The sequence below is a fragment of the Chlamydotis macqueenii genome, chromosome 12, assembly GCF_036417535.1.
Source record: "Chlamydotis macqueenii isolate bChlMac1 chromosome 12, bChlMac1.mat, whole genome shotgun sequence".
NCBI classification, from domain to species: domain Eukaryota; kingdom Metazoa; phylum Chordata; class Aves; order Otidiformes; family Otididae; genus Chlamydotis; species Chlamydotis macqueenii.
In genome coordinates, this window is record NC_141567.1 from 2,870,691 (window position 1) to 2,885,956 (window position 15,266).

General features: G+C 44.5%; 1 protein-coding gene and 1 long non-coding RNA gene across 3 annotated transcripts; one reads left to right on the top strand and one right to left on the bottom strand.

The window, feature by feature from the left end:
- Nucleotides 1-72: 72 nt before the first annotated feature.
- On the bottom strand, nt 73-14,960 carry SLC24A1 (solute carrier family 24 member 1). 2 transcript variants are annotated; one of them, XM_086757304.1, is made up of 9 exons: nt 14,037-14,960; nt 12,639-12,704; nt 11,494-11,602; nt 5,568-5,654; nt 3,567-3,667; nt 2,726-2,923; nt 2,256-2,345; nt 1,221-1,387; nt 73-322 (listed from the first exon to the last, which is right to left on the bottom strand). In XM_086757304.1, exons 1-9 carry the CDS (start codon nt 14,958-14,960, stop codon nt 73-75), a joined length of 1,992 nt encoding a protein of 663 aa, XP_086613430.1. The 2 variants fall into 2 exon arrangements, with proteins under 2 accessions (XP_086613430.1, XP_010115300.2); XM_010116998.2 differs by having other exon boundaries at nt 3,567-3,670.
- LOC147599216 (uncharacterized) lies at nt 2,231-6,069 on the top strand. Its single transcript, XR_015259893.1, has 3 exons — nt 2,231-2,279; nt 2,809-2,903; nt 6,047-6,069. It is a non-coding gene; the product is annotated as an uncharacterized LOC147599216 (long non-coding RNA).
- Nucleotides 14,961-15,266: the final 306 nt, after the last annotated feature.

The window sequence follows — 15,266 nt, forward strand, 5'->3', positions numbered from 1 at the left end:
TAGAACAACTTCTACCTTAAACCCCTTCTGATTTTTGATGTGTGCTTACGTACATCTTTAAGTGTCCAAATATCATACAGATACTGGGCAGGATATTATCTTGTCTTCTAACATCACACTGATTATCAAAAACACAAAGTAAAGAGCAAACATCGTGAGCCCTAGTAGTTTGTTCATTTTCCATTTACATGCAGCGATTGAGATGATCACAAATAGCAGCATGAGGAAAAGGAGAACAATTGCACAAAACAAACCGTTGCTACTGACTGCAACTGGGCTGAGGTCATTGAAGACAGAATAAAGGAACCAAGGAACTGGCAAACTGCAAGTAAAGGAAAAGTAATTGAAATAAGTGTTTTAAGGCACTTCATTTTCTGCATCATAACTAAGCAATTTTTCCAAACTGTTACAGAAAAAAACTGCATGATTGCATTCAGTGTAACTTGGCATACGTCAAAAAATTGATGTTTTTTGTGACAAAAAATTGCATTTGGATAATATTTGCGCTATCGTAACATAATCCAATAATCTAAAAGGGTTTTTTAAATAATGCCTATGAATTAATGTCTCAGCATGCTCTCATAAAGTAGTAAGTCCCGATGCTTTATTGATGAGAAGTACAGGCACAGATACTGAGTGTTGATTGCGTAGGATCTGAATGGCTGCGTGACTGGGTAAGCTTCCTGTCTATAAATCTTTGACGGTAGCCAACAATTTGTTGCATTTTTGCTTTGAAAAAAATCAGTAATTTTCTGTTGATTCAGAAAGGTGGTGGAGGCCCCATCCCTGGAAACGTTCAAGGCCAGGCTGGATGAGGCTCTGAGCAACCTGATCTAGTCGGGGATGTCCCTGTTCCTTTGCAGGGGGGTTGGACTAGATGACCTTTGAAGGTCCCTTCCAAGCCTAACCATTCTATGATTCTATGATTCTAATTAGGTAAAGATGGTGGTGCTTTTGGTGCTTCTGGAGCTACATTTCTATTAAGCTGCAGAACAATGACATGAACTATGCAAATTAATATTCACTTTGCTGCACTAAGTTATAAAAATCTGTCTTTCCTGGCTGGGTTAGGTATTTAAAAAAAAAAAAAAAGTAACTGGTTGTCCAGCTGCCCTGCATTTAATTACAGATAAAGTAAACTTAAGACATTGTTTGGAATAAAAACAGCATGTTTTGTATTTCAGAAGAAACACATCTTTTAGCATTGAACTAATACTCACCCAACAGTGATATCGAAGATATTGCTGCCGACGGAACTGGAGACAGCCATGTCGCCCAAGCCTTTCCGTGCAACAATGACACTGGTGATAAGGTCAGGGATTGATGTTCCTGCTGCCAGTATGGTTAATCCCATAATTTCCTCTGATATCCCAATTGTTTCGCCAACCTAATAAACACAAAGAAAGTTGGGTAGGGCTGTTAGTCTTGGAACATGGAATTTAATTGCTCTGTGCAGTCTTCTAGGTTTCATGCCACATTTGAGTTTAAAATATTTTAATATTCTTCAACATGGTATCATTTCTTTTTTCTGCTTTGTAAGATAAAAAGTTAAATTTCACAGTGTATGTTGATCTTGGATTTGCTCTATACTGTAGGGCATCTGATCAGTGTTGCCAAGACTAAGCAAGGTCAAGCTAGGTACAACACAGCTCCTCTGTCCTAAGTTCACCTCTTCTGGATGCCTTCTAACTTTCCCTCTCCAAATTTTACATCAGCTATGTATGATCCAAGAGCTTTGGGAAATGACAGTCTGGATTTATGGCTTGATCAACTATACTGCGAATGTGCAATATATCACGAAATACAAATTGTGGGTCTGATTCTAGAAGATGCAAATTATTATTTCCCAGAATACCAGGTGAACATTAAGGCAATTACCATTGAGATCATTTAGCACCTTCCAGGATCAGAACCTGTATTTTACTAGAATTTTAATTAGGTAAGAGATAATTATGTTCTGCACAGAAGCATTCATCAATGAAAAGGCAGTATTAAGATAAATCTTGATGGCACTTTTCCTTTCACTGATGCACAAATTCCCTTGGAAGCTCTCAAAAAAGAATGACTCTTTGTCAAATCGAAAAGAATTAAATTGAAAATTCCCTTTTGGGTTCTAACAACACAGTTTCTACTGTTTTGGTGGATGACTGCAGCTGTAATTCATCAGATAAAATGCCACAGTGACACTGCTCTCTCTCTCTTCATCTCCTTGGTCTGAAATGGTCTTACTCGCAGAGAGAAAATAAACCCCTCACCTGGTGAGCCCACCATACCATGAGGTAAGAAAACACAGCAATCCAGATGATGGATCCAAAAAATGTGATGACGAAGAATTTTTTGGAGTCCTGTTAAAATCAAGTTTGAAAAGAAAAACATGGAGAAGTTTCAGGAAAGTTAACAATAACCCAATGAAAATTTATTCACCTGAAACACTTCACTGCAATCAATTGCTTTAACATGGAGCCTGGTCTCTCTAATTGTATTTATTTTTTTGTCAGCTTAATTAGATGACCAATAGTTGCTAGGCTTTAGTGGTTTATTAAATTAAGTCTCTGGAACTACGCTACGCTGCAGCTGGGGCTCCTGTCCCACTCCTTGCAGCACTATCAGCACTTCAAGTGTGCAAAGACTCTAGGCATGGAAAAATAGACCTGGGGACTCTTGCTGAGGGGAAATCTACAGTTCAGTTAACAAATCCAGTAGCAGAAGGTAGATAGATTCTTACAGGGTTTCTAACATCAGGCAGAGTGCTCCAGAGAGGAAAGACAATGGGAAAGAGGAAAAGGTAAATTGCTTGTTTTTTCCTAGTTTCTGGCCATTCAAGAGATAATGGCTCATCGTTTTCATCATCTGTGCTGTGATCATCACTGTCCTCGCTCTCAGAGGAGCTGCTGTCTTCTGAGGTATCGCTGTCTGATGAGGACTGTAGATCAGAAAAAAAAAAAGAAAAGCAACATGTTTTCACTAACGAGGAGCTGCACAGCATTTACTCACCCCGGCCTTGCCTTGGCAGAGGTGACACTTGTAACACCGCTGAGGGCAGCCGCAGCCCACATCTTGCTGTTGTGGGGCAAAATCCAGGTTGTACCATGTCTCAGTGCCTGTGTATGATGTTAACTAGAACTAACTTTTAGATGGCTTTTTTGACACAAATGAAACATTTGCTGTCTGTCCTTGAAAACCTTTCCTCATCAGAACAACCAAATTACATCAATTGAAAGGAGAGATTAGGGAAACAGGTGTTCTGATGAGCACAGGACAGGCAGATACTCATATCTTTCTTTATGTTGGAGTAGCCCTCTGACCCCAGAAGAGTCATTTAAGGAGAAAATACTACAGAGTATCAGTTGGTGTCATATTTTGGACCTGATTTGTCTTTGTAATCTGAAATATTTCAGTTAACACCTTACTATATCTTGTCACTACACACAGAGTCTATTTATAGTTGCTAGTTATGGGAAATGGGTTGGATCCTATCCTGAAAGCTCTAGAGAGGGAAGAAGGAAAGTACACGTGAAGTTTGGTCTGGATTGAGCAGTTACTGCCTATGATGCTTGTTTAAATACCTGTCCATCTTGCGGTGCATCTGCCTTCTGTTTGTCTTTGCTGGGTTCAGAGTCACTGGCAGGAGTTACCTGAACGCTGCTTGGTGCCTTCTTTTGCTCTTCTGCTGAAAATGATAAGAAGGAATACTGGTTTCAGTCATCATAGCATGAGATGGTTGCCTTCCCCTTGCTCAGCAGGGAGGTTTGAGCTTCCTGTGAGAATATGTGGCATTTCATGTTGGACCCAGTCTGATTGCTTAGGTTTTCTGGTTGTCCTCTCTGGCTTCTGTGGATTGTGATTAGTAAAAGCCTGGCAGAATCTAGCCCACCTGGCATAGAATGATACCTTGATGCTCTTATGACCTTCTACTTGAAACTGCTGTAAGAGGCACATGCGTAACAACAGGGAAACGCTAATTATCTGATCTACAACTGAGGAGTGTTTCTTGGTTTCATTTTGAATTCTGAAGATCTTATTAAAGCCATCCTTAAAAGCCAGAGAGGATGTAAAGCTTTGCTTCCCCTTTTTTTTTTTTTTTTTTTTTTTTTTTCTAGTAGAGCACAGCATTCTCCAGGGAACTGATACTCTTTGAGGCTTCTGAGAAATGACTGTTATGTGCTGCCAGACTTTAATCCCTAACCCTTTGGTAGGTATTCAAATGCAAATAGAAAAGTGCTGACACATACAAGGAAATAACTGCAATGTCCCCTGCACTGTTCCTGTCTTAACCTGCGTAGCCAAGAGGAACAGAGAAACCTCTGTGCAGAAGAACGTAGAAATTTGGATAACGCAGAGCAGAGGTGAGAGGGAGTGCGGGGCTTTCTGCTCGGCCACAGCAAGGGCCCTTTTCAGACTGCTGCAATTTAGGTTAAGGGATGCCCTCCACATAGTGAAGCCTGTCAAGGCAGAAGGATTGTGTTATCCCATGAGTTGTGCCAAGACGGGGCATTACAGGGTATCTTATCCTGAACTGGGTAAGCTGATCCAATACAGTGCTTCACAACTGCACTAGAGAGCAAGGCTAGAGCAGAGATTTTCAGAAATGCATGTTTTCAGTGAGTGCTATTTCAGCTTTCTGAAACCAGGCCTTAGGAGAATTCACCTGGGATACTTTCAGCACACCGTAGGAGACAGAGCAGCAATGCTTTTGGAATGCGCACAGTTCTATCTATGCACCACCAAAGCTTGTGGAACGTGTCATGGGGCGAAAATTCACAGTTCAGTGAAGTCAATGTGGTGTTGATAACCGGCACTGAGAATTTACTTGTTTCTAAAACAGTATTTTCCACAAGTTTTGGTCTCATTCATATAGGTGAGGCGCAGTATTGTGAGACAACTCAGGTGCCTGCTGTGCTGCAGCAGTGTGCTGGTGGAGGCGGGACCTTCCACACAAGTTTGCTGTTTCTTCAAAACTTCTAGCCTCACTGACAGCACAGACCCATGCGCTAGCAGAGGCCAGCTGCTGCCTCTGAATCAGCTCAGAAAACCTGTGTATCGGTAGGGATGCAGAAGAAGCAAAAGCTATTGAAAGGGAGGCTGCACAGACCCTTAGAATCGTTGCAGACAAAGTCAATCCAGCTTTTCTCTGTGGAGGAATCTTTTGTCCTCTTCTGAAGGGGTGTCAAATTTCCAAGCTAAAATGAAGGTACTTTGTTTTAACGAACACCTAATTTGTAGGATCTACCAAAGATCAGCAGCACCCAACTGCTGTCTGTAATGGCCTGATTTCCCCTCTCCCACTCTTCTGGTGGCAATTGGCACTACATCCTTGTGGCACTTTGCTGGATGCTATCTCATTAACCACCTCTAGACTCCTGGGGGGATGGCTTTTATTGCCCACTATTAGCATGCTTCGATTGATTTCTGCTGCATTATTATAGCAGCCATCTGTGACCAGCAGTACCAGAAAATTTGTGTGAGCCCACAGTGTTTCCTTGGCAGCCCTTGGGTGCTGAGCGCTGGGAAGGTGAGGGATTGCGGTGCAAACCACGGCAAACAGCACTGTTTCTTCTTGCACTCACCTTCTGGTTTTGCTCCTTGTCCAGCTATAGCCTCTGCCTTGGCCTTGGCTATGTTGCTCAGCATGTCAACTCTATCTTTAAATTTTGCTGTGGATGAGAAAGATGCATTTTTCAGCAGCTGTCAGCTGTGCAGAGCCCCCCTTTACCTGCCTCACCTCAACACCCCCTCGCTCTCTTGCCCCATTCCTCTTGCGCGGATTGCAGTCAACACCGACTTGCGAGTTGTCTACGTTTTGGCTGCTGCTAGTGGATGGTAGCTGCTATATTTAAATGCTCAGTACTATGGCAATTATGCCAGCAATTTGACATGTAATTAATACTTTCATATTTAAAAGATAATCTAGGGGGAAGAGAAATTCTTTCCAATCCAGTAATCCAGTAATGCACTTCATAGAAAGCGAATGCAGAAAGAACAGGGGAGAGTTTCCATGCAATATCATTTTGTTCCCAAAGGATTGTTGATTTTTTTTTTTTTTCAGGCTGGATTATGTGCAAGCTAAAAGTGACACCTTCCTCCTGCCACGTGGCTGTTGAAGAGGCTTTACTGTACTGCTTGCAGCCTGGCGACCTGATGGTAAGGAAAAATAAAAACCTTTTATGTTCCAGTTATCTGGAAAATTATTGATTTCTGTAAGTATATGCAAGTGTCTCCTCTGCTGGAGTTGTTCTAAATTCCTGTTACCTGTGTTCAACATGGCCCAGGCTACCCGAGAGATCATCTTCACCAGCGCAGGGTCTAGTACTGTATTTCTGGCACTGCTGAGGACTTCTTCCACTGTAAACGGTGCTCTGCTCAGCTGAGCTGCCGTATTACTGGTTTGATGAACTGTGAAACTATGTGTGCGTCTCCATAGCTAGGTGTTGTGCTCAAATATCTTAACTCCTACTCTCACTGAAAGTGAGCAAGTCATCATCTCAAAGAAAAGCCTAATTTTACTCTAATTTATATTCTCTGTTGAGCTGCCTCTTCAAAGACTAAGCTGAGAGCCACAGGACTTGTACATGGACACTAGCCACAATAAATCGGCCATGATGCCCTTGCCTTGTGTGCAGGGCTGTAAATTAATTTCCTCTGAAAGTTTTATCACACTGATTTAATCTACAGTACTGTTGACTGTGCAACCAGAGCGTGCTGTTGTCATTTGCCTCGAGGGTAGGGCCTTGACACTTTACGTATCGCCATGATGCTGAGTTAATCAAAACAGCAGGTCCGAGGCCCTGAGCCACGCGGGCAGATCTACCATTCTGAGCTGAACATCACGAAAACCAGTAGGCTCTGGTATACGCCCAGTAAGTGGACATATAACATGAAGGCTTCTGGGGACAAGTCTTGTTGTGTTACCATCTGACAGAAACATTTTTCACCAACTAGAATTTCCACTGAGTGGCTGCATAGAGATGGAATGATGAGCTGATGCGCTCCCCTCCTTTGAAAGGCTGGCTGGCACCAAAGAGCCCAGCTCCCCATTTCCATGCTCCTTCACAATGTTGAAGCCTACCAGAGGGGATGTGAAGCACTTTGCTTCATTCCCCCTCTGCTGATGCAAAGCACAAGCATATCCATCGGTGCAAGGCAACGCAGAGGCGACCCTTTGCTCCAAGTCTCCTCTAATCCCTGGGCAACGCATCTTTCTGTTCAGCTTTTCCTAGAAGCTGTTGCAAAAGCTTCTGTCAGCAGGGTCAGGGCGGTCAGGCTCAGCCTGAAAAAGATTATGTAAATTCAAGCTCCTGGCTTCCCGCCATCACCTAGGCTGCAGGCTGTGAGCACCGACCCAAGTGGAACCTGTGAGTATCTCTGTCAGGATAAACAGATTAGGTCCGGGCCACCATCCAGTTCTCATGAGATCAGCCTCATTTAAAAAGGTGTTAATTCATCTGACACACATTTCATGCAGGATGGACTGAGATTGGAGGAAGAGTTGGCTCTAAGCTGGCCAGATCTGCAGGTCAGCACGGGGAGGAAGGATATCTGTCAGCTCAGCCCTTGCTAGCGCTGGGGATTAGCAGAGCCGGGCAGCGTGCTCGCCCTGTGGGGTGTGTGGTGCTGCGCTGGGCTGACCTCTTGCTGAGGACTGCGGTCCCCTGGGGCAGTCACTGCTGGTAGCTGTCCCCTGCTCTGAGAGCCTGTCAGGCGGGGCATGCCTGCGTGCAGGGGCCCTGAGATGCTCTTCAGGAAGATTCCTGTCCTACAGATTGACAGCATCCAGGCTGGACTTAAGGTGACAACTGAGGCTCTACCTTGAGTTCGGCTCTTATGTTTCATTAATTCTTTCACTCTAATATTTAATATAACAGGACTAACTTACAGCATGAACAGCAGAAATGATTTTTTTTCTTTAGAATTTGACATGAACCTGCTGCCTAAAAATAGATATAAAAAATATTACCCCTTGGTATCACGATTCTCTTAAAACAAGTGATTGAATGCTAATGAACCCAGGAGAAACTGTAGCTGCCTTTAGTCTTCTAGCTCAGCTCTAGCCTGCAACACTGCCTGCTGCTCTGTGCTGGTCTGATTTCCAGAATCATTGGCTTGTTAACTGGGGCATACAGAGGGTAGATAGCTCTAAAAACCTTGCCACTGGAGCCTTTTTCTTCATTCAAAAGTGAAAGCAAGCTTCTGTCTTCTTCCCTGTATGACTGGAGTTTAAAGAATAATCCCACTGAAAGCCTAGAGGTTCAGAAATTAGAAGGCCCCTTAGTCTTTCCAAAATCATTGTTCCCTTTAATTCCCCAACAGTTCCCTCTGGTGTTTAACCAAAAGATCTTGAAAAGATCTCATGTTCTGCTTCTACACGCTTTCAGAGAAAGGAGGAGGAAAGATGTAAGTTGCTAGAAATAGTTCATTTTAAAAAAATGGCACTTTGAAAATAAAAGCTTCTACCAAAAATGTAATTCGAGATGCAATGTAAACATTAGAACTCCTAAAGCAAAACACCTAGTCTCCTACAGACAGACAAGTAATGATCCATTTCTAATACAAAAAGAAAAAAAAAATCATTCTGAACTTAATCCACTGTTGAAATGAGAAATCTTGTTTCACACAAGGGTTGCTGCATTAGGAACAGTGAAACAAAGTTTGTATTTCAGACTTCTGCTTTATTTCTAAGACCTCTGTCTCTGGAATTTGGTTTTGGAGGCTCAGGGCTGGCAGTTTTTCCACATTTTTGGACTCTTGCTGCTCTAAAAAAGCTTCTGTGCTGCCCGAGTGAAATACAACTGCAGCACAAGGAAGGAAACCCTATAGGGATCCTAATTGCAGTAGGTTAGGTTAGGAGCTGCTGAGAAATAGTTGGCAACCTTTTCCTTTTGTAGAGCGTTCTTTACCACAGCCTCTAAGTGTTGATGCTACAGGCATTGGCAAGAAGCAACAAGGACCCTTGAGGAAAGAGAAATTGCTTTGGGATCATCTTTTATGTTGCAACCTAATTACAGAAATGTGTCCGGTACAGACAGTGCTGCACACGCTGCAAAGAGGAGGACTTTGTTGGTGATCAGTGGGAACGAGGCATCCAGCTGTCCTGGGGGTACCAAAGAGCTGCCGCGTTATTAACACAAAGGCTGAGCTTGCGGTCCCGATATGCGTTTTGGGTTCAAACCCTTTTTCAGAGTCATCCTGGGGAAGTCACTTCATCTTTTTTGGCCAAGATCCTTAAGGCTCTTAACTTTCTCAGTCTATTCATAAATGACTCATTTTCTCCAGGCTCCCTTTTCTTTAGGTATGAATTTATCAGAGTAAGGAATGTCTTGCGCTCGATACACAGCACTTGGGGCACTGGCTCCTGGATTTTGAGTGTTACGCTATTGTACTCTCTGTAATTTTCTTTATTGTTATCTTTTCTAAGGATCTGTCTCTGCTCTGGCAGCGCTGAGTGGGACAGGCATGTACCTGTTTTGCCCTTCACTCAGTGGCATTATGATAGGAAAGGGTGTAAGAAGTAACAGCCTTTTGGAGAGGCTGTAGCCCATCCTCGCATCGTCCCTGATGTGAATATTTGACTCACTGAAGTACCTATGGTCACACTCCCATCTAGTGGCTGCCACACACACAGAGACTCAACGTCTGCCTAGCTGAAATGTGAGGAGAAGCTGTCTTTCAGAGAAGATCCAAACTGCCCCCACCTCCCTCCCCATCCCGTTCATTCAATATTCACCAGTCGTGGTGGTAACAGCCCCTTCAGCAAGGCCAGTGGCTTACAATGGCATTGAAACCCCTCCAGCAGTGGAGGCTGGGCTGAGCTGGCTGGGGCAGCGCTGGAGCCTGGGTTGGCATCCTCAGGCCCCCACAACTTCTTCTGAGGTCCCAGGGTTTCACCAAGCTGAGGACATCAGCCTGGACCAGAAATGTGTGCTGGTCTGAAGTGGAAAGATGCTGCACAAAGACATTTTGAGGAGCAGGAAGGCTGACAAGGCACTGGAGGGTCTCTGAGTGGCAGCAGTCCCTCAGGTCTGGTCCTTCCTGATACTAAAGGCAATGGTGTGACCTCTTGTAAGTATTTGGTTTCATCCTTGTGGTGTTGATACCACCTTTGAGGAGGCAAGGACAGTAAAGCAAACCCTGATGAGTGTGGCTCAGGTTAGGCTGCTGTTAGTAATACGATGGGTGCCTTTGCTAAAATCTATCAAAGCGGACACTTCTCTGTCTTGCTGTCCTTAGCAAGCCTCCTTTGTTCCCTCGATGAGTATGTGCAGCTGGGATTTTGCTCTGGAGAGTCTTTTTTGTAACCTCTGTGATAGACACGAGAGGTGCTGATCTGCTTAGCTTCAATCTCTCTTTGAATGGACAACAGATAATCTCTTTAGAACAAGTAGGGCAGTGGAGGGGCAGGGCATATGCTGAGCTAGGAAAGAAAATCTTAAAAAAAAAAGTCCTTTTTTAAAAATGTTTCACTATTTCTTGGAAAAAAAAAAGAACTTCCATGCTCTTTTTGGATTAAAGTTAATTTAAGTTTGTATACAAAGGCCCTGGGTCTGTCTGGAGATGTGGCTTCTCTGCACCATGGGCAGTTTAAAAGAAGGTGTCTTAGTCCTGAGCTGATCAGCCCGTGGCCATAGGTAGTTGGCCCATTGCCTGCAAAGTGCTGTGGGTACAGTTTACCACGGCGGTGGTGATACCGCAGTATGGCAGCTGGGCTTTTAGAGGTGCTCAGTATTGGTCTAAATCACATATGGTTTGGCTTAACCATCAGAATTGGAACCTGCTGCATGTTTTAGATCTCAGCTGGGATTTTAACCACTGACAAAATGATAATTCTTCAAGGGTTTTAACTTTTTTCCTCTCCTTGATGCCTTCTGAGGGGCTGTGTGCACAGCTGGAGAGGTGCATAGGGAATGAGCTCTCCCTGTGTTCATTTCCTGGTTGTAAATGAGGCTGTAGGTTGAGCAGCTCTTTCTCAAAAATGTAGTCAGCACTGAACGCTGCTCTTCCAAGGCTGGGCTGAGGTCTGAGCTAAGAAGAGGAAGGAAGATGTGACATGCTACAAGATAGAGAAAGCCTGTATCTCATGTTTGCTCTCCTGCTGTCAGAGAGACAGCAGAAGATGGGGACAGCAGTGACCTCTGCTGCTCGCAGGGACCCCAGCAACAGCAGCTGCTCCACGTGCCCTCATCCTCCCTCAAGCAGCAGCACAGCTCCCACCACAGTAGCAACCAGTTTGGCACAGGCAAAGTAGATACGGCAGGGCCAAGTGTGAGGTGTTTGTCCTTGCTGCCATATGACCAGAAGGGGCATGTCCCACAGCTGCAGAGCTCCCTCCACCTACCGTTATCTGTGATGCTCAGAGCTGCATCTCAAGGATAAGACGCTCATCCTAAACACCCCAACAAATAAAGGCTGTATTCCCAGTTAATTTAATTCCCAGCAGTTAAACTGCTCTGCGCTCAGGGCTGCAAACCCAAGTCCCTCAGGCGTGGAACGTTCACTCACCTTCTGCCAGGGGGTCCAGGGTGTGGATCATGAGTTGGAAGATGGTGCTGCGCATTTGGGAGTTGTGTAGGGAGGCTGAGCTGCTGCCTCGCTGTAAGGCTGATCCAGGCTATGGAAAGGTACAATGCAGCAGTCAATAGCAGTTTCCTCCTCAAAACATCTCCACCGTTGGTTCCGCTTTGCCCTGGGGATGCATTTATACGGAGGCTGATCTCCCCAACTCAAGGAGCAGCCTCAGCACGGATTTTAAACAGCCTCTGCGTTCAGGTTCACAGGATGGCTGTCAGTACCGATCATTCACAGCGAGAGACGTGCTGTTGACGTAGCAGGCCAGCCTGTCCTTAGATAAATGCAATGGGCTCACACGGACCCAGCATCAATACAACATTGTTATAAATTATAATAATCTAATCATGCAGTGCTTCTAGTCATAAACTTGTTAATAACTGTGTAGATTTATATGCTGCTACAAGACAATGCTATAGTCATGTCAGGTGTCCTGATTTAAACTCAGAAGCTCTGGTGCTCTGTTCTTATAGTCAACACGAGAGCCCTAACGAGCTTTTGACTGAATGTTTATTAGTACAGGTAGGTTAAGCGCAGAGAGGAACAAGCAGGATCCATACGAGGAAGCTAACACCTGTTATGTTATGTATGTATGAAGTCACTACATCAGAAAGGCCTCTCCGTGCCAGCCACAGGGAAGACAAAGGATCACCAATTTAACCAGGAGCAGAGGAATGAGCCCTTCAGCGTTCGCTATGGGGAAGGACAGACCCTGCCAGACTCTGCTTTGGGAGCTCAGGAGGAAAATTGGCCATGAAACCAGGTAAGAAAAGTCATGGTCTGAATTTTTCTATGCCTATTTAAAGTGTAGAATGAATAGCACTCTGCTAGTCAAATCCACCTGGGAAGCCTGAGCTGCCTCTTAATTTTTATAAAAAATTCCTTTCAGGACACAACTCAGCCAGATGTTCTCTTAAGTAAGCTGTGGATATTGTGCCATGCATGGCTGGTTCTTTGCACAAAGTAGGATATGGTCCAAGTTTCTTGACACAGAAGTTGACACCTTTATTCACGACCTGACATGAGGAGTGGTTCCAAATACAGTGACTTCAGATCCCTGTAAAGTTGCTTAGACCTACCTGCAGCTTCCTCCCATCTGCTGGCTTCTTTGTTCCTTGTTCATCTGCAACTGCCCCACTGCTTTTCTGCATGCAAGCAAGAACAAAAATGATTGAACACCACTACCGCTTCACCTGCTTTTTCAGGCTACCACCTGTGAGAAAGTGGGCCGGCTAATACAGATGAACATGCACAGATGCTACTGGAAGAGCCAAAGCCATGTGCTCTCCTTAAAACCGTACGGCTTCCAAGAGAAGCAGGGTTCTACAGCTCCGCAGCGAGGCAGACCCAAAGGGCCTCCACCATCTGATTCCTGAAGATATAGGGAACCCCAGACTTAATTCCCAAACATCTGTATGGTTACTCATTTTCCAGTAGAGGCAGTGTGAAGGTGCAAAGGGGTATTATTTTCCAGTCATCAGCATTACTTTCCATATAGGTAATTTACTTTTCCCAAGGGTTAGGTCCAGCAGCTCTCGGTCATGCTGCTATATGCTAGTGAGAGTTCTCTGTAAAATTAAAGTGCAGGAGGTTTTTTTTTGCTTTTTGTTTTTTTTTTTCTCTTTCACTGTGAAGGGTTGGATTTAATTTGTGATGATTGGTGAAGTCTACAGTAATGTATGTGTATAGCTGCAATATCTTCCACGCGTATCCCACTGGAAGGGAACACGTGAGCTTTCGGGACTCTCAGATACAAGCCCTGGCTGAAAGACAGACCAGGAGGAGGAGGAAGGAAAAGTACTTTCTCAGTTCCGTACCACTTCAACCATCTGCACCCCTCTTCTCTTCTTTCCTTAAGTTATGTGAAGGGAGTGCTGAGACCAGAAGGGGCAAAGCATGCTTGAGTGCCAGTGACAGGCATCTGGCTAGTAAAGCATGCAAATGCCAGAGGACAACTTGAAATCTAGTGGTCTCTGCTCGACAGTTGGCAGCAGCAGTGGTCAAGAGGACAAAGAGGCAGTAGGAGAGTTGGGGAGGGACTGAGGAGCAACAAGTGGGCAGGCACACTCGAGAGGACAAAGTCCCAAGTGTTCTGGAGAGCATGTCCTGGCCAGATCTGCTAGTCTGAAAGGGTAATTGGCTCTGGGGATGCCTTCAGATACTGTCTCTGGGTAAGCAGTCAACTCTTCCTTCAAGCAACAATGAGCAAAGGGCCCTGGTCTCAGATCTGGAGTGTGTAGTTAGAGCCACAGTAATTGCAAGGGTAGAACTCCCTTTTAGTGGTGTTCATTAATTTCTTAGAATTTCTACTATCTAGATTGCATTTGCTTCATTTTATAACCATAATTATTGACCAGTACCTGTATTCTGAGGTTTTGTTTGAATATGCACTTTGTGAAGGAGATGCAGCTTTTCTTTGTGGTTTACGCTAGAACGAATTATTTCCAACTTGCCCTCTGAACAATAAGGACACCAACCTTCCGTATATGCTCTGCTGATGCTGCCTGCACAGCATTTAGCTTCTTGTTCAGCTCCTGCTTCACCCATTGTTCTAGGTACACGTTCTGTTTCATAGTGAATACATATGTGGCATAAGCAGTCAGTAAAAGGAGGCTTTCCCACCAATCAATGACACTGTCTAGGAAAAACAGGATGAGCATCAGTAAGTCTACAATGTAGAACGAGATGTCTCTAAATAAGGGCCACCATGTCAGGTGGAGTATCTCCCTCGAGAAGAGGGCACAGGTGCCAATGACAAAAAGGATATTAAACACCGCTGAGCCCACAATGGTACCGATGCCCACATTGCTGTGTGAGATGAAGACACCTATGAGGGAGGTGAAGAGTTCTGGTGCGGATCCACCTGCCGCCATGAAGGTGGCTCCAGCCACATCTTCAGAGATCTGCAACTTCTCTGTGATCACTCCCAAAGCAGGGACAAAATACTCATCACATACTATGGCCAAGGCCACAAATACATACATCATGCCAAAGATGTGAAGTACAACCCACCCTTGCCTGCGTTCTTCCACACTGAATAGGTCCTGGGGATATTCTCCTTTGGACTCGTATGGTGGCTTTTCCTTTGGGTAGATTTCACTGACATTTTCTGGCTGTGGTGTTGTATCCACTGATGTAGTGATGGGCACAGTTGGCTCAGGATCCACATACACACAGTGCCTTATTTTGGGTGCTGCTGTGACATTGCCTCTTGCTGCAGTCTTGTTGCTGGAGAGGTCCTTGGAGGTCACTTTGACAGGGTCCGTGGGTTGGGGTGCTGTGTGTGGTGCTGGAAGGGCAGAGGGGCTGAAATTGAGCTGATAGAGAGAGAGGACCAGCACTATGGCAAGCAAGAAGAAGATTCGGTTCTGTTGTAGCCGTCTTCTCCGTGGTAAATGCATTTCCTAAAGGTTCAAAAATCAGCTGTGTCCAGAAGCCACTGAAGACTTCTCTCGATCAGCAGTTTGCACTTACGTCCACCATTGGAGTTTCTAGCTGATCTTAAGCATCAGGAGTGAAACCGCATGGCACAAAGTGTAGAATCCTGCAAAAGAAAATCTAGGGTAAAAAATCAAGTACTGCAACTTGCCACCATTTGGGTAATCTTACTTCACTGACTGCTTTTCTATTTTTCAATGAAAAGAAATAGACTTAAATTAGTAAAGTCAGATCTAGATTCAGGTTTCAGTCTTGTTTGTTTTTTTTTT

Bases quoted from the DNA above. Each gene is read 5' to 3' on its own strand.
- SLC24A1 (XM_010116998.2), bottom strand. From the start codon at position 14,960: ATGCATTTACCACGGAGAAGACGGCTACAACAGAACCGAATCTTCTTC. The intron at 2,346-2,725 runs GTAAGAATCTAT...TGATTTTAACAG, and splicing joins TGCCTGATGTTAGAAACCCT to GACTCCAAAAAATTCTTCGT. The intron at 323-1,220 runs GTGAGTATTAGT...CTTTACTTGCAG, and splicing joins ATCTTCGATATCACTGTTGG to TTTGCCAGTTCCTTGGTTCC.